This window comes from Dipodomys spectabilis, unplaced genomic scaffold (genome assembly GCF_019054845.1).
Source record: "Dipodomys spectabilis isolate Male_0828 unplaced genomic scaffold, ASM1905484v1 ptg000019l, whole genome shotgun sequence".
NCBI lineage: Eukaryota > Metazoa > Chordata > Mammalia > Rodentia > Heteromyidae > Dipodomys > Dipodomys spectabilis.
The window spans coordinates 23,570,679-23,586,850 of NW_024870696.1; the positions used below are offsets into that span (position 1 = coordinate 23,570,679).

At 44.9% G+C, this 16,172-nt stretch overlaps 1 protein-coding gene across 1 annotated transcript in view; it reads right to left on the reverse strand.

Moving 5' to 3' along the window:
• Positions 1 to 3,537: 3,537 nt before the first annotated feature.
• Prdm6 (PR/SET domain 6) overlaps positions 3,538 to 16,172 on the reverse strand; it is a 103,894-nt gene continuing 91,259 nt past the window's right edge. Inside the window, exons 6-7 of the mRNA XM_042674501.1 lie at positions 12,721 to 12,897; positions 3,538 to 4,056 (exon numbers count right to left, since the gene is read on the reverse strand). Of these exons, the coding sequence (XP_042530435.1) occupies positions 3,942 to 4,056; positions 12,721 to 12,897 (292 nt within the window). The 3' untranslated portion in view covers positions 3,538 to 3,941. The remainder of the gene's footprint in view (positions 4,057 to 12,720; positions 12,898 to 16,172) is intronic.

Consider the following 16,172-nt stretch of genomic DNA (forward strand, 5'->3'; position numbering starts at 1 on the left):
AATGAGCACTCCATAAAAAATAACTAATAATCCAAATTACATAATATTAAGCTGTACAGCTTTAAATATCCACGTAGTAACCTTACATAAAGCATAGCTCCCTGGGCAGGGGGGTAGGGGAGGAAAGTAAGTATAAAGATAAATGAAGAGCTTATCTGAAAAAGAAACGAATGCACCTTTTCTGGAGAAAATATTTAGCTTTCCTTCAGGTTGTTATCTGGCAGCACTCTTTAGCATGGACTCTTAGCAAAAGAAGTGAGCTCATGCTGGATAGACACCTTATTGTGAAAGGAATTCTTCCAACCCCATTGACAGAAAAGCATGAAGAAGGATTGTACCCAAGAAACAAACCTTAATTCTGTGTTGGTTTTGTTTCCTTCCGGGTCCTGGAATCTGTTTTGTTTTTTGTTTTTTTGGGGGGTGTCTGGTCGTGGGGCCTGAACTCTGGGCCTGGGCGCTGTCCCTCAGCTCTTCAGCTCAAGGCTAGAGCTCTACCACTTGAGCCACAGCGCCACTTCCGGCTTTTTTCTTTTTGCTTATGTGGTGCTGAGGAATCGAACCCAGGGCCTCAGGCATGCAAGGCAAGCGCTCTACCACTGAGCCACCTTCCCAGCCCCAGGTCCTGGAATCTGAATTTGCACGTGCTCTGCCACCCCAGCCCCGCCCCCAGGCCCTGGCTCCATGCCGGTACCAGGTACCAGCTCCCTTTCTCATCTGCAGTGGAGCCGGTGGAGTCACAGCACCGACTCCCTCTCCACCATCCTTAGTTAGGAAATGGCTAATGAGGGAGAGTGGACGACGTCCAATTCTAAGCCTTTCTATTGTTGGGAAGCTCCAAGGAGAAACTCCCTTCCAAGCACACATATTTCTTAAAAGCTGTTTGGGGACCCAAATGATCCCAGCACATACCCCAGAGCTGCAGGTGCTACCCGTCTGTGGACCGATCCTGCGCCCGTCTGCTGCACGCAAGGCAATGTGGAACCTGAGCGTCCCCCAACACCGGGGCGTTTAGAGAAGCCAGTTTTCTATGTGTTAAGCAGAAAGTATTTTCTGACCAAAGTTGACAGGATATAAATGTATATGAATTTTTTTCTTCATAGGAAAGGAGAAAAATTAGACTCAAATGGAGACTGCTAGAAGATTCTTTTGAAAAAGGTGATTGCCCCGTGAGTGGAGTTGGGAAGTTGGGACTGGCTAGCGAAGCCATCAGAGGCAAAGACCATTGTGATGGAAACTCTTTCCACACCAGAGCCAGGCGGGAACTACCTTGTGTTCACTTGAGAAACGGAGCAATGAGCTAAGCTGCTTGCTCTCATTTAAACATATGGTTTATATACATATAGATGTATGTATATAATATATGTATATATCAGCTGGATGTTGGTGGCTCATGTCTGTAATCTTAGATACTCAGGAGGCTGTGATCTGAGGACTGTAGTTCAAAGCTAACCCAGGCAGGAAAGTCCCTGAGACTCCTACTTTCTCTTAACAATCAAAAAGCCAAAAGTAGAGCTATGGCTCAAGTGGTAGCGTTGTAGCCTTGAGCACAAAAAGCTCATGGACAGTGTTCAGGCCCTGAGTTCAAGCCCCAGGACTGGCACCAAAACAATTACAAATGAAAATATTGTAGAAAGAAGAAAAAGGTGAATCCCCTATTGTCATTTTCAGAAAGTCCAGCCAGATGTTTCAGGCTTAATGTATGGAACCGTGTGTCTACCTGTGCAGCTGCCCTGTCGTTTTCCTGCAGGTTTGGTCAATATGACTACACCGTCTTTCCACACTTTCCAGTGATACACACTGCTGGGAAACGTCTCTGTCATTTGGATCACAGAACTGTGAAACCGGAATGCATTGTTTCCCATGAACTCCCACTCAGCAACCATGACACTAACACCGACCACTCATGACGCCCTTACAAGGAGCCAGCTAGAGCCGACGGGAGATTTTAGACAAACTACTCAGGGCTGGGCAGTAGACATCGAAACTAACCAAGTTTCTCTTTGCGGCCCACAATCCTACAGACTATTCTACTTACAAATACGGTTAATGGTGCTCTATTTTATCTTGTTATCAGTGTGGAAGTTGGGTGCCGAGGGAAATAGAAGCAGAGCCTGTAATTCTAGCTACTAGAAGGTTGAGATCTAAGGAATGCAGTTTGAAACCAGCCTGGGGAGGAAAGTCCGTGAGACTCAGCTCGAATTAACCACCAAAACACCCAAAGTAGAGCTGTAGATCAAGGGCAGAATGCCAGCCTCCAATGAAAAGGCTAAGGGAGAGCAGCCAGGCCTGGCGTTCAAGCCCCAACACTAGCATGTGCACACAAAAAGAAAGGTTTCTGGAGAAAAAAAAATACATGATCAAATAAATGGAACCACGCAGTATCCTTTCCCCCACTCCCTCCCATACACACTTTTTGAGAGAAGACAACAGGAGTACTCAAAAGAGAGCTTTACAGGGCTGTGCCCAGTTATCAGATGACAACAAATATCAGCTAGTATTTCTTTTTAAATCTGCAAGTAGAATTGTTGTTATTAAGCATTCTACACGAATGGTAGTAGAAACGAGCCATGGGGTTAGACCCAGCAGCCTGGGAGTTGCTGGGAGCTACGAGACTCAGAGCTGTGAGCCATCGTTTCTCCCCAGGGCTGATCATGTCCAGGGGACGTGATCCACTGTTATCGAGCACCGCGTGGTTGAACCACCAAAAGGCCAGCCGAAGTGAAACTCAATTTCCAAGCACTCAATCAAAGATGACTGCGACTGGTACATAATTCTCTCCCTTTTGATTAATCAATCTCAAGAAAGAAAAGGTAATTCCTATCGACAAAAGGAGCTGCTCCCGGGCCATCTGCTGAAACCCCGGCCCTTCCTGTGGCTCTTCTTGTCTGTTTCTCATCCAATTTCACCAAATTTTGCAGAAGGACTTCTGCCGAGCAGCGGGTGGTGGAAAGGGGTCTCCCCAGCCGCCCCTGCATGAAGAAGCCGCTGGACAGTGAGCGGCCTCCACCACAGCCCGGGTACTCCATTTGCTCGGAAACAATTAAAAGAAGAAGAAGTACTTGAAGCCTAATACCTTGTACTCAGCCTCAGGCCAAAGAATTTTATTTCTGTTTTCATTTAAGCTAAAATGGTATTGAAAACAACATTTTTTTTTTGTCTCAACTAGCTGCTTTGGAACAATGCACTGCATGAAGTCGCGCCGTCCATTTGGGCTGTCTGTGAAATCTGACAAGAGAAAGGAACGCCCTCTTCTCTCTCTCTCTCCTTCGCCTTTTGAAAGTGAAATCATTTTCTTCCTTTTCCAGGGTATCCTGCACCAATACCAGGTGGTCGCGTGGAAGGAGCCACGTGAAAGTGCTCGCGAAGAAAGACTATGGAAACGGGCTGCTGATGGCTCTGCCTGGGCCCGGCTCTCCATTCCGCTTCCGTGGTCGCCCCCAGGGCGGCGGCCACCTGCAGGGCCGGCCGCACAGAGACAGCAGGAGGAAGGCTGTCCACTGGGGCCCCTTGAAACACATGCTATGATACAGTGCGGATCAAGTCTCTGTGCATCCGCAGTCTCCACTGTGGGCAGAAGAACTCGTTAGATTCCTCCCTTTGGTATTAAATAACAGTTTGGGTTCTTGTTTTGTTTGTTTGTTTTTTTTAAAAAAAGCTTTTTAGAAACAAAGCAAATACATGGTGGGACTGCTGGGAGCGGGCCTCCCAGGTCAGCGGTCCACTGAACTCAGTCTCATCCCTAGTCATAAATAAATAATCTCTTTCCTGGTCTGACTTCCATGCCAGGATCAATATCTCTTAACATCTTACTTATTTTATTACTGCTTTTGGTTTTCTGGGACTGATTGAAAGTTGCTCAGAGGAAATCTTTGGTTTTGCTTAAGTGTCCGTGACATTTAATCATGACTTTCCTTGCAGTTTAATTCCAACCAGTCAATCCGTTAATCCACTTCGATTGATTCTGGGCTCTCGGTTATTGGCTTGCACTCATTGGGCATCCGCTGGTGTCGGCTCAGCTGGGTGGCCTGCGTGAAGCTCCTTTCGCACCTCTCGCACCTGGTGGAGGCAAGAGAGAAAATTGAGACCGGGGAGCGGGGCCTGCAGGGTGACGGGCTTCCTCTCATCCTGCCTAATCGGAGCAGACACTCCAAAGTGGCTTCAGATTTTCCCGGCTCAAGAGGTTTAATGGCGGCTCCTTCCGAGGCCGGACGCCTGGATGGGACAAAGCCGGGTCTGATGCAGAACAGAGGAATCTGTCAATAAGCAGGAGGAAGGTGATTTCTCCAGAGAGCCCTGCCCTGCTGCAGCTCTGATCACTGTCACTTCAAATAGATAAAGAACAAAAAGAGATTTTTAGGAGTGAGCCATCAAAGAAGCAGCTTGTCTGCAGTTTTCTGCTCCGTAACCCCAAAGAGAAATTGATGACAAATAGAATTTCACCTGCTGCTGATTTAAAACCCAGAATTCTACTCCCCTCAGCACAACCACCACAAGGAAAAAAAAAAAAGAGGGAATTTTGGAAACTACAGGAAGTAAAACCTGAGTCTGCCCTCACTGTTGGAGGTGGCGTGGGCATGGGTGGCTGCTCGCCCCCCCCCCTCCCCCCCACAAAGCTCATTTAGCGTCCTAGCCCAACCAAATAGATGGTTAAAACAATTTACAAAACTAGAATTTGTGGTCAGGGGTGAAGGGTAGGGGACGGCTGAGAAAAAAACCAGCAAGGATGGATGTTTGAGTAGTTCAAGAGATTGGCCTCCGCAGGAAGTTACTGTAGCAATCAGGATGTGGAGGCCAAAATGAAGGCAAGGGTGCCCAGGGGAGAAAGGGCTTCAGGCTCCAAGAAAATCTCCTGTCCTTCACTTAAAGAGGAAAAGTAATAAAGATTGGAATCTAGAGACCCTAGGCCCATCCCTATCTCCCAAACGGTCCTATCCAGAGTAGCTGGATAGCTACTCTGTGTGTACACACAGAGCTAGGTAGGTAGGTAGGTAGGTAGATAGATAGATAGATAGATAATTTTTCTCTGTATGTTTGTATATAAACACACACTCTGCATACATACAGAGGCATGGAGAAAGACTGAAAAGGGATCACTTCTGGGGCCACAGATGGCACTATAATACACACACACACACACACACACACACACACACACACACCAGGCAATCTAGTGGTGCTCCACTTTTTCTATGGTGGTCATGTCTGGCTGATTGTCAGTCATTTAATGCTGTGCCCACACACCCACCACACACAGATGAATGGTGGCAGCAAGCTGGGCACAGACAGTGGCTTCCTCGTGGAGGAGTTACATCTTTTCTGTCAAAGGGGTTGCGTTGCCATTTTAAGGGTCGTCTGTTTTAGTTAAACCACATCCTGTTACAAGAACGGTTTTCCTGGGGGCGGGAGGCATGGCCCGAGTGGCAGAACTACCGCTGAGTAGGAACTGTTTTTCTCATAACCTTAGCAAGTGTTCTGGTTTTGGTTGACTGCTCAGGTAAACTTTTAACCCTTTTTAAATGAGCTAAACATGCAAGAGCATGAACCTTAGTCCTGACCAATCGGAACAAAAGCCAGTACCGCACTGGGGAGAAAACCTGGGAGGTGTTCAGTTCTGCCCAGCGCCATGGCTTTCTTGGCTTCCTGTAAGTAGCTGCCGCCGTCTGTGGAAGTGAACTTTGCATGGCTGAGTTCCTTTCTAGTCGGCGTCCTCATTCCTACAGGATTCCCCAGTACCCCAAGACTCCCGACCTTCACCATTGCGGTACTTCTTTGGGCTGCATGGTGCACCCGTCCAGCACTGGGAAGACCCAGAAATGACTTCTGCTGTTCCCTGAATCTCCTCTCTTCAAAGCGTTGAGGAAACTGGTATTTGAGAACTCAGATAATTTAAAAATACTGCAATCTCAGGCACCCACTGAGAGGACAGGGACAAAACCAACACGAGAAACTCTCCGCCACACCACTCTGTGTCGGACAACACCACCCATCTTGTTCAGTGAGCCTTCCTCCTTCTTCTCTGTCGCAAACCTAGAGCGTGGCCCCACCACACCACACACATAGTCATCTACAGAAAGTGTCTGTGTGTGTGTGGGGGGGGGGGGGGGTCCTTGTACATTTGGAGATGCTGCCAGGCTTGAGTCTGCCTACATACTGGAAGTTTCCAGATTTCTTCTCTAGTTGCGGGCGTCAGGATGAAAAAGTTGTGTTTCTCTGATTGTCTTTCAGGAGATATTCTTAGCAGCCTGTTCTACTGTTAAAAAACTGCACTGTGATCTTGACAAATGTAGAATGTCAGCCTTAATGTATCAGACCTATCAGCTCAATGAAAATAACTCAGAAGTATTGATCACCTAATGATTTTTGGTGTATTCATTAACATCCGCAGGCCGCTCTGCCCGCTCCGGGGCGGCTGCAGGGCTGATGACACGTTAGTGAGCGGCTGATTGTTTATTAGGAAACGGATTAGTTACTGGATTAGTGTGTCAGAATATACTACCTTTCACTACCTGACAAACTTTTAAATTATTATATTCCTCCCCTCCCCCTCCCCGCCGTGTTTTTTTTTCTTTCTAATTTGAAGCTCTAGAATCAATTTCAAAGAGAGCAAAGGAATTTGAACAATGGTGAGGAAAAACAATTTACCTGGGCCAGACTTCTGCCTTTCTGATCTTGGATATTAGAATGTGACAAATGTGTAAGTGGGAAGCTTAGTGCTCTAGGCAAGGCAAAACACATTCAAATACCACTGCATGGAGATGCTCGGAGGAAGGGTTTGCCTAAATGTCTCACTGATGTTTATGTGCGTAGAACGATGTGTTGTAATAGTCAAGAAACTCTTCTTATCTACAGGGTGTAGGTAGGAAGCAATCATTGCTGAAAAATCATGACAGGGACCATCTCCTCACTAAGTATGAGAGGAAAAACCATATGGAGATGTGTAGACACCATCTAAATTTAGATCTTTTCCCCAGATATTTCCTCGTAGGCTCATAAAATTAATATCTGTGTAGTCTGGGAGTCACACAAATATACTAAGACAACAAGATATAAAACCACTGTGTGTGTGTGTGTACATGTGCTCACACAGGCCAGTACTGGGGCTTGAACTTGAGACCTGGGTGCTAACCCTTAGCTTGTCAAGGCTGGCACTCTACTACTTGAGCTATAGCTCTACATCTGGATTTTTGGTGGTTTATTGGAGATAAGAGTCTCAAGGACTTTCCCGCCTAGGCTGGCTTCAAACCTGGATCCTCAGATTTCAACCATTTGAATAGCTAGGATCACATAGGAGTCACCAGCTCCTGGCTCCTACTTTATATATATATATATATAAAGAAAAACCTAAGTTATACTCAGCATCTTAAATTTTAGAGAAATCTAAGAAGAAAAAGCAACAGCTTCATAGAACTTATGAGAAAAGACTAGGTCAAGTACTTTGGCTCTGGGAGGTAGGGGCTGGAATGAAGCAGAGTCTGCCTTTAGTTAACCCTAAATTACAATCTCAGATACGCCAGGAATGCACGCTTATGAGGAACCCTGGACTCTGGGGTGAGGCTGAAGAAGGAAAGAGCCAGGAGGAAAGCGACGCTCTTGCCCCAAGGTCTTCTTTGCCGTATCAGCCCTTGGCCACGGTGCTATGTCACGGCCTTGAAGGAAACAGCACTGGAACACACAAGTGGAAAGGCTTCCAGATATTCCTGCAGAAAACGTGTTCTCCGCTTTCTACAGGCATAAGAGCCTCAAGTAGACCTGATGTCCCTTTTCAGGTAAAGATCTTTTCTTAGATGCTGTGATGACTGAATGGTACGGCATACTGGGAGTTTACCAAGTGATGCGAAGTCATCCTGTAAGAAGTTCTCTGCACATCTGTAATCCGCCCAAAACACATCTTGAACTGGGCCAAATCGCGCCGGGTTTTGTGCATGTAATGTGTGCGGTGCATATTCACTGATTTGTTTTTTTCGATCGTCATTCTTTTGGTCTAGTTTTTATTCAAATATTGGACATCCTTCAAAATATCCTTTTGATTTTTTTTATCCTGTGCTAAAATCCCTTTTCCAAAACAAAAACTAGTAGTTTTTCCCCCCATATCTCCTTTATTACAAGAAGGATGAAGAGGGTTTCCTAGAGAGAGTCCTGACCTGCTCACGTGCAGGAGCCCAGCACTGTTCACACCAGTCTTTGCACACTTGCACACCCGGCAGAGTGGTCTATTTGAAAGCTGAGAGATTCTGTTAGCAATCTGCAGGGAGAGGAGGGGCCCTCACTGTGAGGAATAGATTTTAGCCTGTCAACTCCTCTCCCTCCTTTCCTTCCAGCAACAACGCACTGGGCCACTGCTGGTACATGAAACGCTGCCTTGCTTTCCCTCCTTGCTCTCCATGACTTTCAGTCTCACAGAACAGACCACGAGCCAAGATCTTCAGTATGACCCTGTCTCCAGATTCGCAAGGCACCCCTTCATCTTAGAAAATGTGAGTCTGTAGCTGTCAACAGGTCCGTGAGCTCCCTAGATCTGGGGACATGAGTTCTTTCCGTGGGACTCCAGCTAATCAGACTGTGAGGAAAAGCCTGGAATGCAGGCTGGCCTCTTACTGCCAACTCTCCAGGCTCCTCTGGATACTTGAGCTGCCTGCAAACTGCACTTCTCTGAAGAAGATTTTAGACCTTGGAGACGCTTTCCCATGATTCCCAGACGGGAGCTAAGGATTCTGCAAAGGCCTTCTAAATGCTTGTGTGTGTGTGTGTGTGTGTGTGTGTGTGTGTGTGTGTGTGTGTGTGTGTGTGTGTGAGTGAGTGAGAGAGAGAGAGAGACAGAGAGACAGAGAGAATGAGAATCTGGGGACAGAGCCATTTGAGGCCATCTCTTTGGAAGATGCCCCGGGCAGATAGTTGAAGGTTGTGTATCTTTACAAGATATGTCTCCTCTACAACATTGTTTAAGCCAATACCCATTAGTTGAAGTAGTAAAAGTATCTGTTGTGAAGAAATCCCTTTTTTATTGACTAATCTGCGACCAAAGTTTTTCTGAATGTTTGTTTTATAAGCTTGTAAAAGGGTATCTTCATAATATTTACAAATGTCCACGGGCTGGGTATGCATGAGCTATGGTTGGAAGATTCCCACATCCCCTTGGGACACTTCAATCCTGAAAGACCTGGTTGTATACACTAAAGGATCTATCTTTCCATTTCCTAGAAGATGTTTAAATCTCGCACTTTCAAAATAAGCACGCACTCAGCTCTCCCCTGGAGAGCTGATATATATTTGATTAAAAAATTTTTATTGTGAAAATAGAGTACAGAGGGGTTACAATTACACGGGCAAGATAACGAATACATTTCTTATCAAGCATTGTTGCCTCCTCCTTTGTTTCCCCTTCCCAGCCCTTCCCATAACCCCCCTCCTATCTCCCCTACCCGATCCTCCCCCCCACTAAAGTTGATAAAATTTTTTTAAAGAACCTAAAATATTATAGCCTGTGGCTATTTGATCAGAGCAGGAGCAGAAGGAACTAGATCATGCACACAGACTCTAATCCAGTAACCCTAGTGGTATCACCTTTTTTGAATCAGTACTGGGGCTTAAACTCACACTCTTGCTTGGCTTTTGTTACTCAAAGCTGGTGCTCTATCACTTGAGCCACAGCTCCAATTCCAGTTTTTTTCTGGTTGAGTAGAGACAAGAATATCATACTTTTCTGCCCTGTTTGGCTACAAACTTCAATCCACAGATCTCAGCCTCCACAGAAGCTAGGACTATAGGTGTGAGCCACCAGCACCCAGCCTTCTCCTTCATTTTTCATTAGTTTATTTTTTTTCCCCAGAAGAAATCAGGCATGGATTGTCTCTGACATATTTATAAGATGATTTCTTTGTTGCTTTGTAGGTCCCTCCCCCATAGTATAATCCCTGTTTTCACTGTATTTGATGTTGGTATATTTTGTGGAGGGAAGGGAAATAACAAATTGTTTAAATAGGGATATAAGTGGACCTATTGCAACAATGAGATGTACAAGATGTTATGTCTAAAAACAAACTTTACAAATTTGGCCGGGGGGAGGGGGGAGGGGGAGGGGCAGGAGGGATGGGAAGGGCTGGGAAGGGGAAACAAAGGAGGAGGTAACAATGCTTGATAAGAAATGTACTCGTTACCTTGCCCATGTAATTGTAACTCTTCTGTATGGTATTTTCACAATTAAAAAATTAAATAATAAAATAAAGAAATAAATAAAAAGAAATCAGGCATGATCACAAAAGCTACTGTTGGGAAGGGGGAAATAAAATCACGAACCCCTTCAGATATTAAGCTGATGAATTAAAATTAAGATGGCAACCCTATTGGAAACATGACAAAAACAGGAAGTTAAAGGAAAAAATTGAGTGGAATCAACAAGGTTACACGTAAGTAACACCTTAACATTAATAGAAATCTATTTCCCATTTTGACCCTGAAACCTCTTCAATTAATTACTAAAATCTATTTACACAGCAACAAGATAAAAATCAATGTGAGTCTTGGCACAGTAGCTGTCTGGCTGCCAGCTCTCCAATGTGTGAGACCGGGAGAGCCTCAATTGTCCCATACCGCTGTTTTTCAACAGCCCTCCATCTCGAAGATGTACGCAATACGCCATTGTTAGCTTCTGCCTCTAGATCAGGGGGAAGCCATGTCAGTGCATGGGCAGGCTTTAGAGAGATGACCAGATCTCCTGGGCAGTGCACTGGAAACAGCTAAGAATGAGGCAAGCCAGCTAGCCCCTCAGGGTGCATGAGAGAACGGGGAGCCTTTGGCTGTGTAGCCTGGCTGGTACGTTGTAGGCCCAGTGTTAGGCCCCTGGTCTCCTTAGCCAGGAGATTTCATGCAGTGATCAAGCAGCACCTAGGCTTACAGACAAAAGCTACCGCCGCTTTGAGTGTTAACAGCATCGATGAAAGTATTATGGAAAATGATTCAATGAAGTAACTAATCCTTGGGGGACTGAGCAAAGAAGGTGGCTCTTTATGAGTTCCTCCTTCTGCTATCAGACAACTGAGGGGGAGTGCCCAGGCCAGTGAGCCGCTGCTGCCCTATGCCATCACTGACTCCGAAGGAATACCGCGTCCCCCTCCCCACCCCACCCCGTCCCCCCAGCAGCGGGTCCAGAGAGAAAGTCAGGGGCCACAAGAGTCTAGAAAGACTAATTAGCTGAGACCTAAGCAACCTCTTCCCACTGCTCCAAGCACTTCCTCTCTTCCTTGACTCTTTCCCTCCCAAGGTAATTTAAGGCTGGACATCCCATGTACTGCAATTTTCCTTCTCAATTGGAGAAAGCCAGTATGAGGAAGAGAGAGATGTAAGAGGGTAGAAGGCAAAATTATTTTAAAAAAACAAACAAAAAACAGTAAAAACTTCTCTGAGACTACCAGCTGGCTCCCTGGTCCCCAAACCTTTTCACATGCTGTTTGAGCTCTCACAGTATTTCTGGCAAATCAAAACATATCTTCAACACATCATCTTCCACCTAGTATTGATTACTCTACTTCTCTGTTACTCGGGGTAGGTAGCAAGGTATCTAATGTAAAAGTAGATGCTCTGTGAATATCTGCTAAACAAATGAATACACATAATTGAAGGAATGAAGGAATGGAAGCACAAAGACGTGGAGAGAAAAGTCCCAGTACACGATTCAGACGGTCAGGCTAACTCTTGAAAGACATGCCCCCTTACCTGGCCCATAATTTGAGAACTCATTTTTACCTTTTCCCATATCTCCTGAATCCTTTTAAAGAAAAAATGCGCCATGTGCTTGTGTTTGGCCTTATTTTTGGTTTTCACCATGGTAATGCTACTCCTTTTTTTTTTTTTTTAATTTTATTTCATTTTTTGTGCCAGTACAGGGGGCTTAAAATTTTTTGCTCAAGGTTAGCACTCTGTCACTTGAGCCATGTCACTTGAGCCTTCAGCCATAGTTCCACTTCTGTGTGTTTGGGGTGTGTGTGTGTGTGTGTGTGTGTGTGTGTGTGTGTGTGTGTGTGTGTGTGTGTGTGTGTGTGTGTGTGTGTGTGTGTGTGTGTGTGTGTGTGTGTGTGTGTGTGTGTGTGTGTGTGTGTGTGTGTGTGTGTGTGTGTGGTGTTTCTGGTAGTTAATTGGAGATAAACACTGCAGAAGCCTTCTTGCTGAGCTGCTTTCAAAGTATGATTCTCAGATCTCAGCCTTCTGACTGGTGACAGGCACGTGTCACTGGCACCTGGCTACTATGGCCAGTTTAAAGTCCAAAACACACAGTAGTACAAAGTCACAGACTGGCTATGACAATCAGTTCAAATGCTTCAGCACCTTAAGAAAGAGGAGGATGTAGCTTGGCAGCATCCTGGAGGGCTCAAGTTCTCAAAGAGAGGCTTGTTCACCTGTCCTGAACACAGGGCCACCTTTCCTGTGGTTCTAAGAGCTCTGTGTGACTCCTAGATCCTCGCGCACTGTTGAGAACATGGAAATTATTCACTCAGATCGCTGTCCTTTACGGATGAGAAAAACACTCAGAAAGATCATCTCATGCCCAGGATTGCAAAACTTGAGCCAGGACCAGGATGTAAATCTCCTGACTTCGTTTTCCAAATGTCAGGCACTGAGCCAAGAGATCCTTTGGCAGCCTGGACTCTGACCTGCCAAGGAGCCTTCTCCCAGCCGAGCACCTCTGCCAGCTCTCAGGAGAGGCTGAGACAGGAACCCGCTACTTACTTGAAGGGCTTCTCTCCAGTGTGGGTTCGGATGTGGTTGTTCAGGGTGGTGGCTCCCGCGAAGGCTCGGCCGCAGTAGCCACACTTGAAAGGCCGGTCACTGGAGTGAGTGACCACGTGATTCCTCAGTTCTGAAGGCTGCGAAAAGGACTGAGAGCAATGGCCACACTGGTAGGGTCTGAAACACACAAACAGAAGCCGGTCAGTGCTTTCTAGGCTGCTGCGCCGGTTGGAAGCGTGAGGTACATTCCGATGACATTTTCTCACGTGTGTGTGTGTGTGTGTGTGTGTGAGTGTGGGTGTGCTGGTTCTGGGGCTTGAACTCAGGGCTTGGGTGCTGTCCTTTTGCTTTTTCACTCAGGGATGGTGCTTTGACCGTCTGAGCCACAGCTTCACTTCGGGCTTTTTGCTGGTTCATTGGAAACCAGAGTCTCCTGGACTTTTCTGCCCGGGCTAGCTTTGAACTGTAGTCCTCAGATCTCAGCCTCCCCAGGAGCGAGGATTTACTGGTGTGAGCCAGCAGAGCTGGCTAGTTTCTTCCGTAAGAGAGCTTTGGCTGTGCCAGGGGAACCCAGTTCAAGGCTGCTGAGACACATCATTTCCCAAATGAACATTCCCTTCCAGTATGAATCACGGCCATGTCAAGAAACTCCTGCTTTCTTGTCTTGATCTCCCATAAGCAAATATCAGTGTATTTTTGTAAGCTTTAAAAGCACAGGCTTAATTAAGCCAAACGTTACTAGGGAAAAATATGTGTAACCGTCTCTTATGTTTCCGTGACATTTGTAACTTTCCAAAGTGCTTTCAAATCAATTATCTAGCTTAATCTTGCAGTAATCTTCTGGGATAAGGAAGGCCGTGGTTGTTATCTGTCAGTTCAGAAAACTGAGGACAAACTGTCCTCAGAGTTCTTCATAAGCTGTTGATACAGAGGTGGTCTTAGGGTGTCTGGCGAACATGCAGACAGGTGGGCAAGTTACTTGCATGGTTTCATAAATACTGAACTGGGGTCCACTCAAAGCACAGCCACTGATATAGCCCAGGGAACGCAGACTTTGTTGGCAATAGCTCACATCTACAATCCTAGCCATTCCGGAGGCTAAGATCCACAGGCCGAGGTTCAAAACAAGCCTGGGCAGTGAATCCCCAATGAATCAGCAAAGAGTCAGACTGGAGGTGTGGCTCAAGTAGTAGCCACAAGAGCAAGAAAGCTGAGTAGAAATACCACGCCCGGTACCCAAAATGGAAAGGATAAAGAAATTCTGGCTTCTATCTTCTACACCTCCTCCCCCCAAATATTAATCCATGAAGTCTTTCTCCTGACTGGTGGCCAGAAGAATGATTTACAACAGCCCAGAAATGACAGAATGTCACTGTGCGCGCAGGAAGAAGGCTTCATTGCAGGAGCGAATGGAAGGCAGCCGTGACAAATCCTGATAATTAGCAAGATTACCACAGCACATTCTCTGCAACTCATAGTAAGTCGATCAATTTGGGGTTCTCATAAAATAACTTAAAATTAAAAACTTCTCTACAGAAGTTCTCCTGCTTACTTAAGCAGACAGCAGTGAGTGATATAAAACCTGAGGAGTTTTCCCTATCCAAAGCTATTTCGTACATCCCTTGACAGGGCTCTAATTTGTTTAGCAAAAATTTTGTTCAGAGAATGAATAATCTGTCATGGGGGATATTAACAGCATTCACCAAGGCTTGGTTTGTGGTCCCGATGCTGCTGACAATTGAGAAAGCTGACTTAATTGCTCCACCGTTAACAAATGCACAAGCACCAATGACTAGCAACCAAAATGAAGGGCTTGGAGACAATGGTGAGCGCGCATGTACAACAATTCAATTAAGTGCAAAATAAAGTGGACCCTCTCATTTGTCAAGTGAAGTGCTTAATTGTGGCTACTTGCCTCACTGAACACAAATACTATTATTTTACTAGGCTTCAGCACACTGAGCACTGATTGTAGAATTTTTTAGCTTGATTAATAGTCCAGCATTAGTCAATAACTCAATACTATACAATTTTAATTACTTACATTTAGAAATCTATCTAACTGCTCTCAAACAAGTTTCAAAGAAATATATAAGAGTTATTGGTGAGGCGTTTATCCATCTTGACAAATTACAAATGCATTTTATTACAATTATGAAATAATGCCTTGAAAGCCCTTAAGATTATATGTAGAGAAAATGTCCTCTTGCTAAATCTGTTCTTGGTAGAAATGTTAACCTTTCAAGATCCCTTAAAAAGTAATTCTCTCAGGGATAAAATTTTAAACACTATTGAAGACTATAAACAAAATAATATATTAATATATATGCTATATCCACTGACAATTGATTTTTCTAATAGTGAAGGGACCATTAACATTTATTAGCCTCTGGTTATCTATTTTTAATAGCTATCACTATAAACAATAAGCCACTAAATAAAACCAATTAATCTTCTCTCTTTTTTCTAGCTCTTCTGTCAAAAGTTGGGGTGATTTATTTCCCACAGTCAGAAGTCAATCCATCCTTTTTATGTTAATTGTCACAGTGGTAAAGATTTACACACAGGAAAACAGAAATAATCACAGAGGCCGATGTAGAATTTTCATCAAGTTAACAGCAATGAACGGTGAATAGGATTCTAAAACAACTTTCTTCCTAGGACCAGCATAAGGCATTTGTGAGCAAACCAGTGATCTAGGTGGTCTTACAGGATTCAGCTTGGCTAAAAAGAAGAGCCTAGAATGAGTGGGGGAGAGGAGAGTGGGAGGGAGAAAAGAAAGAGAATAGAGGTGAGTCTACTCCAGCTACTGATTGACGTCAGCTGTTGGATATGGACAAGTCAATCAACTCCTCCCCTGACCTCCATTCCTGTTCTATCTGGAAAGGGGTATAGACTGATCCAGATGTTCTCTCGCATCCCATCATGCTTTTCTCCTGCTTTTGTGCAGGCCAGTGAGCCTGGCCTGAGGATCTACCCAACACATACTTTCAAGACACAGCATCACCAATCTGGTCTCCATCTTGGATGGTGTGTTCTAGCCAGCTTCTTAGCCATGGGGTTTTCTGCGTGTATGTGTGTGCAGGCATGCACACAATCCACTAGAATATGGAAAGTTTTAATGTACAGGTAAAATGTTGAAAATTTCAAGCAACAAGAGAATCTAGTACTAAAACATGGGAGCAAATATTACGTTTTTGTTAAGTTCCAAAAGCAACGCTATTTCCCCTCATTCTTAGGTACATTAAAATATAAAGTTCTGATCATTGGGTCATATTCACTTTTGCAGGGCTTGATTTTGTTTCAAGTTGGCAATTTAAGTGAATTCTTGCCTCCATAAAAGTCTCTCTCAGCCTAGAAACTTACAGAAAATTAGCCATCAGAAAGTACTGACGTTGTACAATCAGTAGACAAAATTCCTCTACCCTGTTTTTCTGCGTTTTCAGAAATTC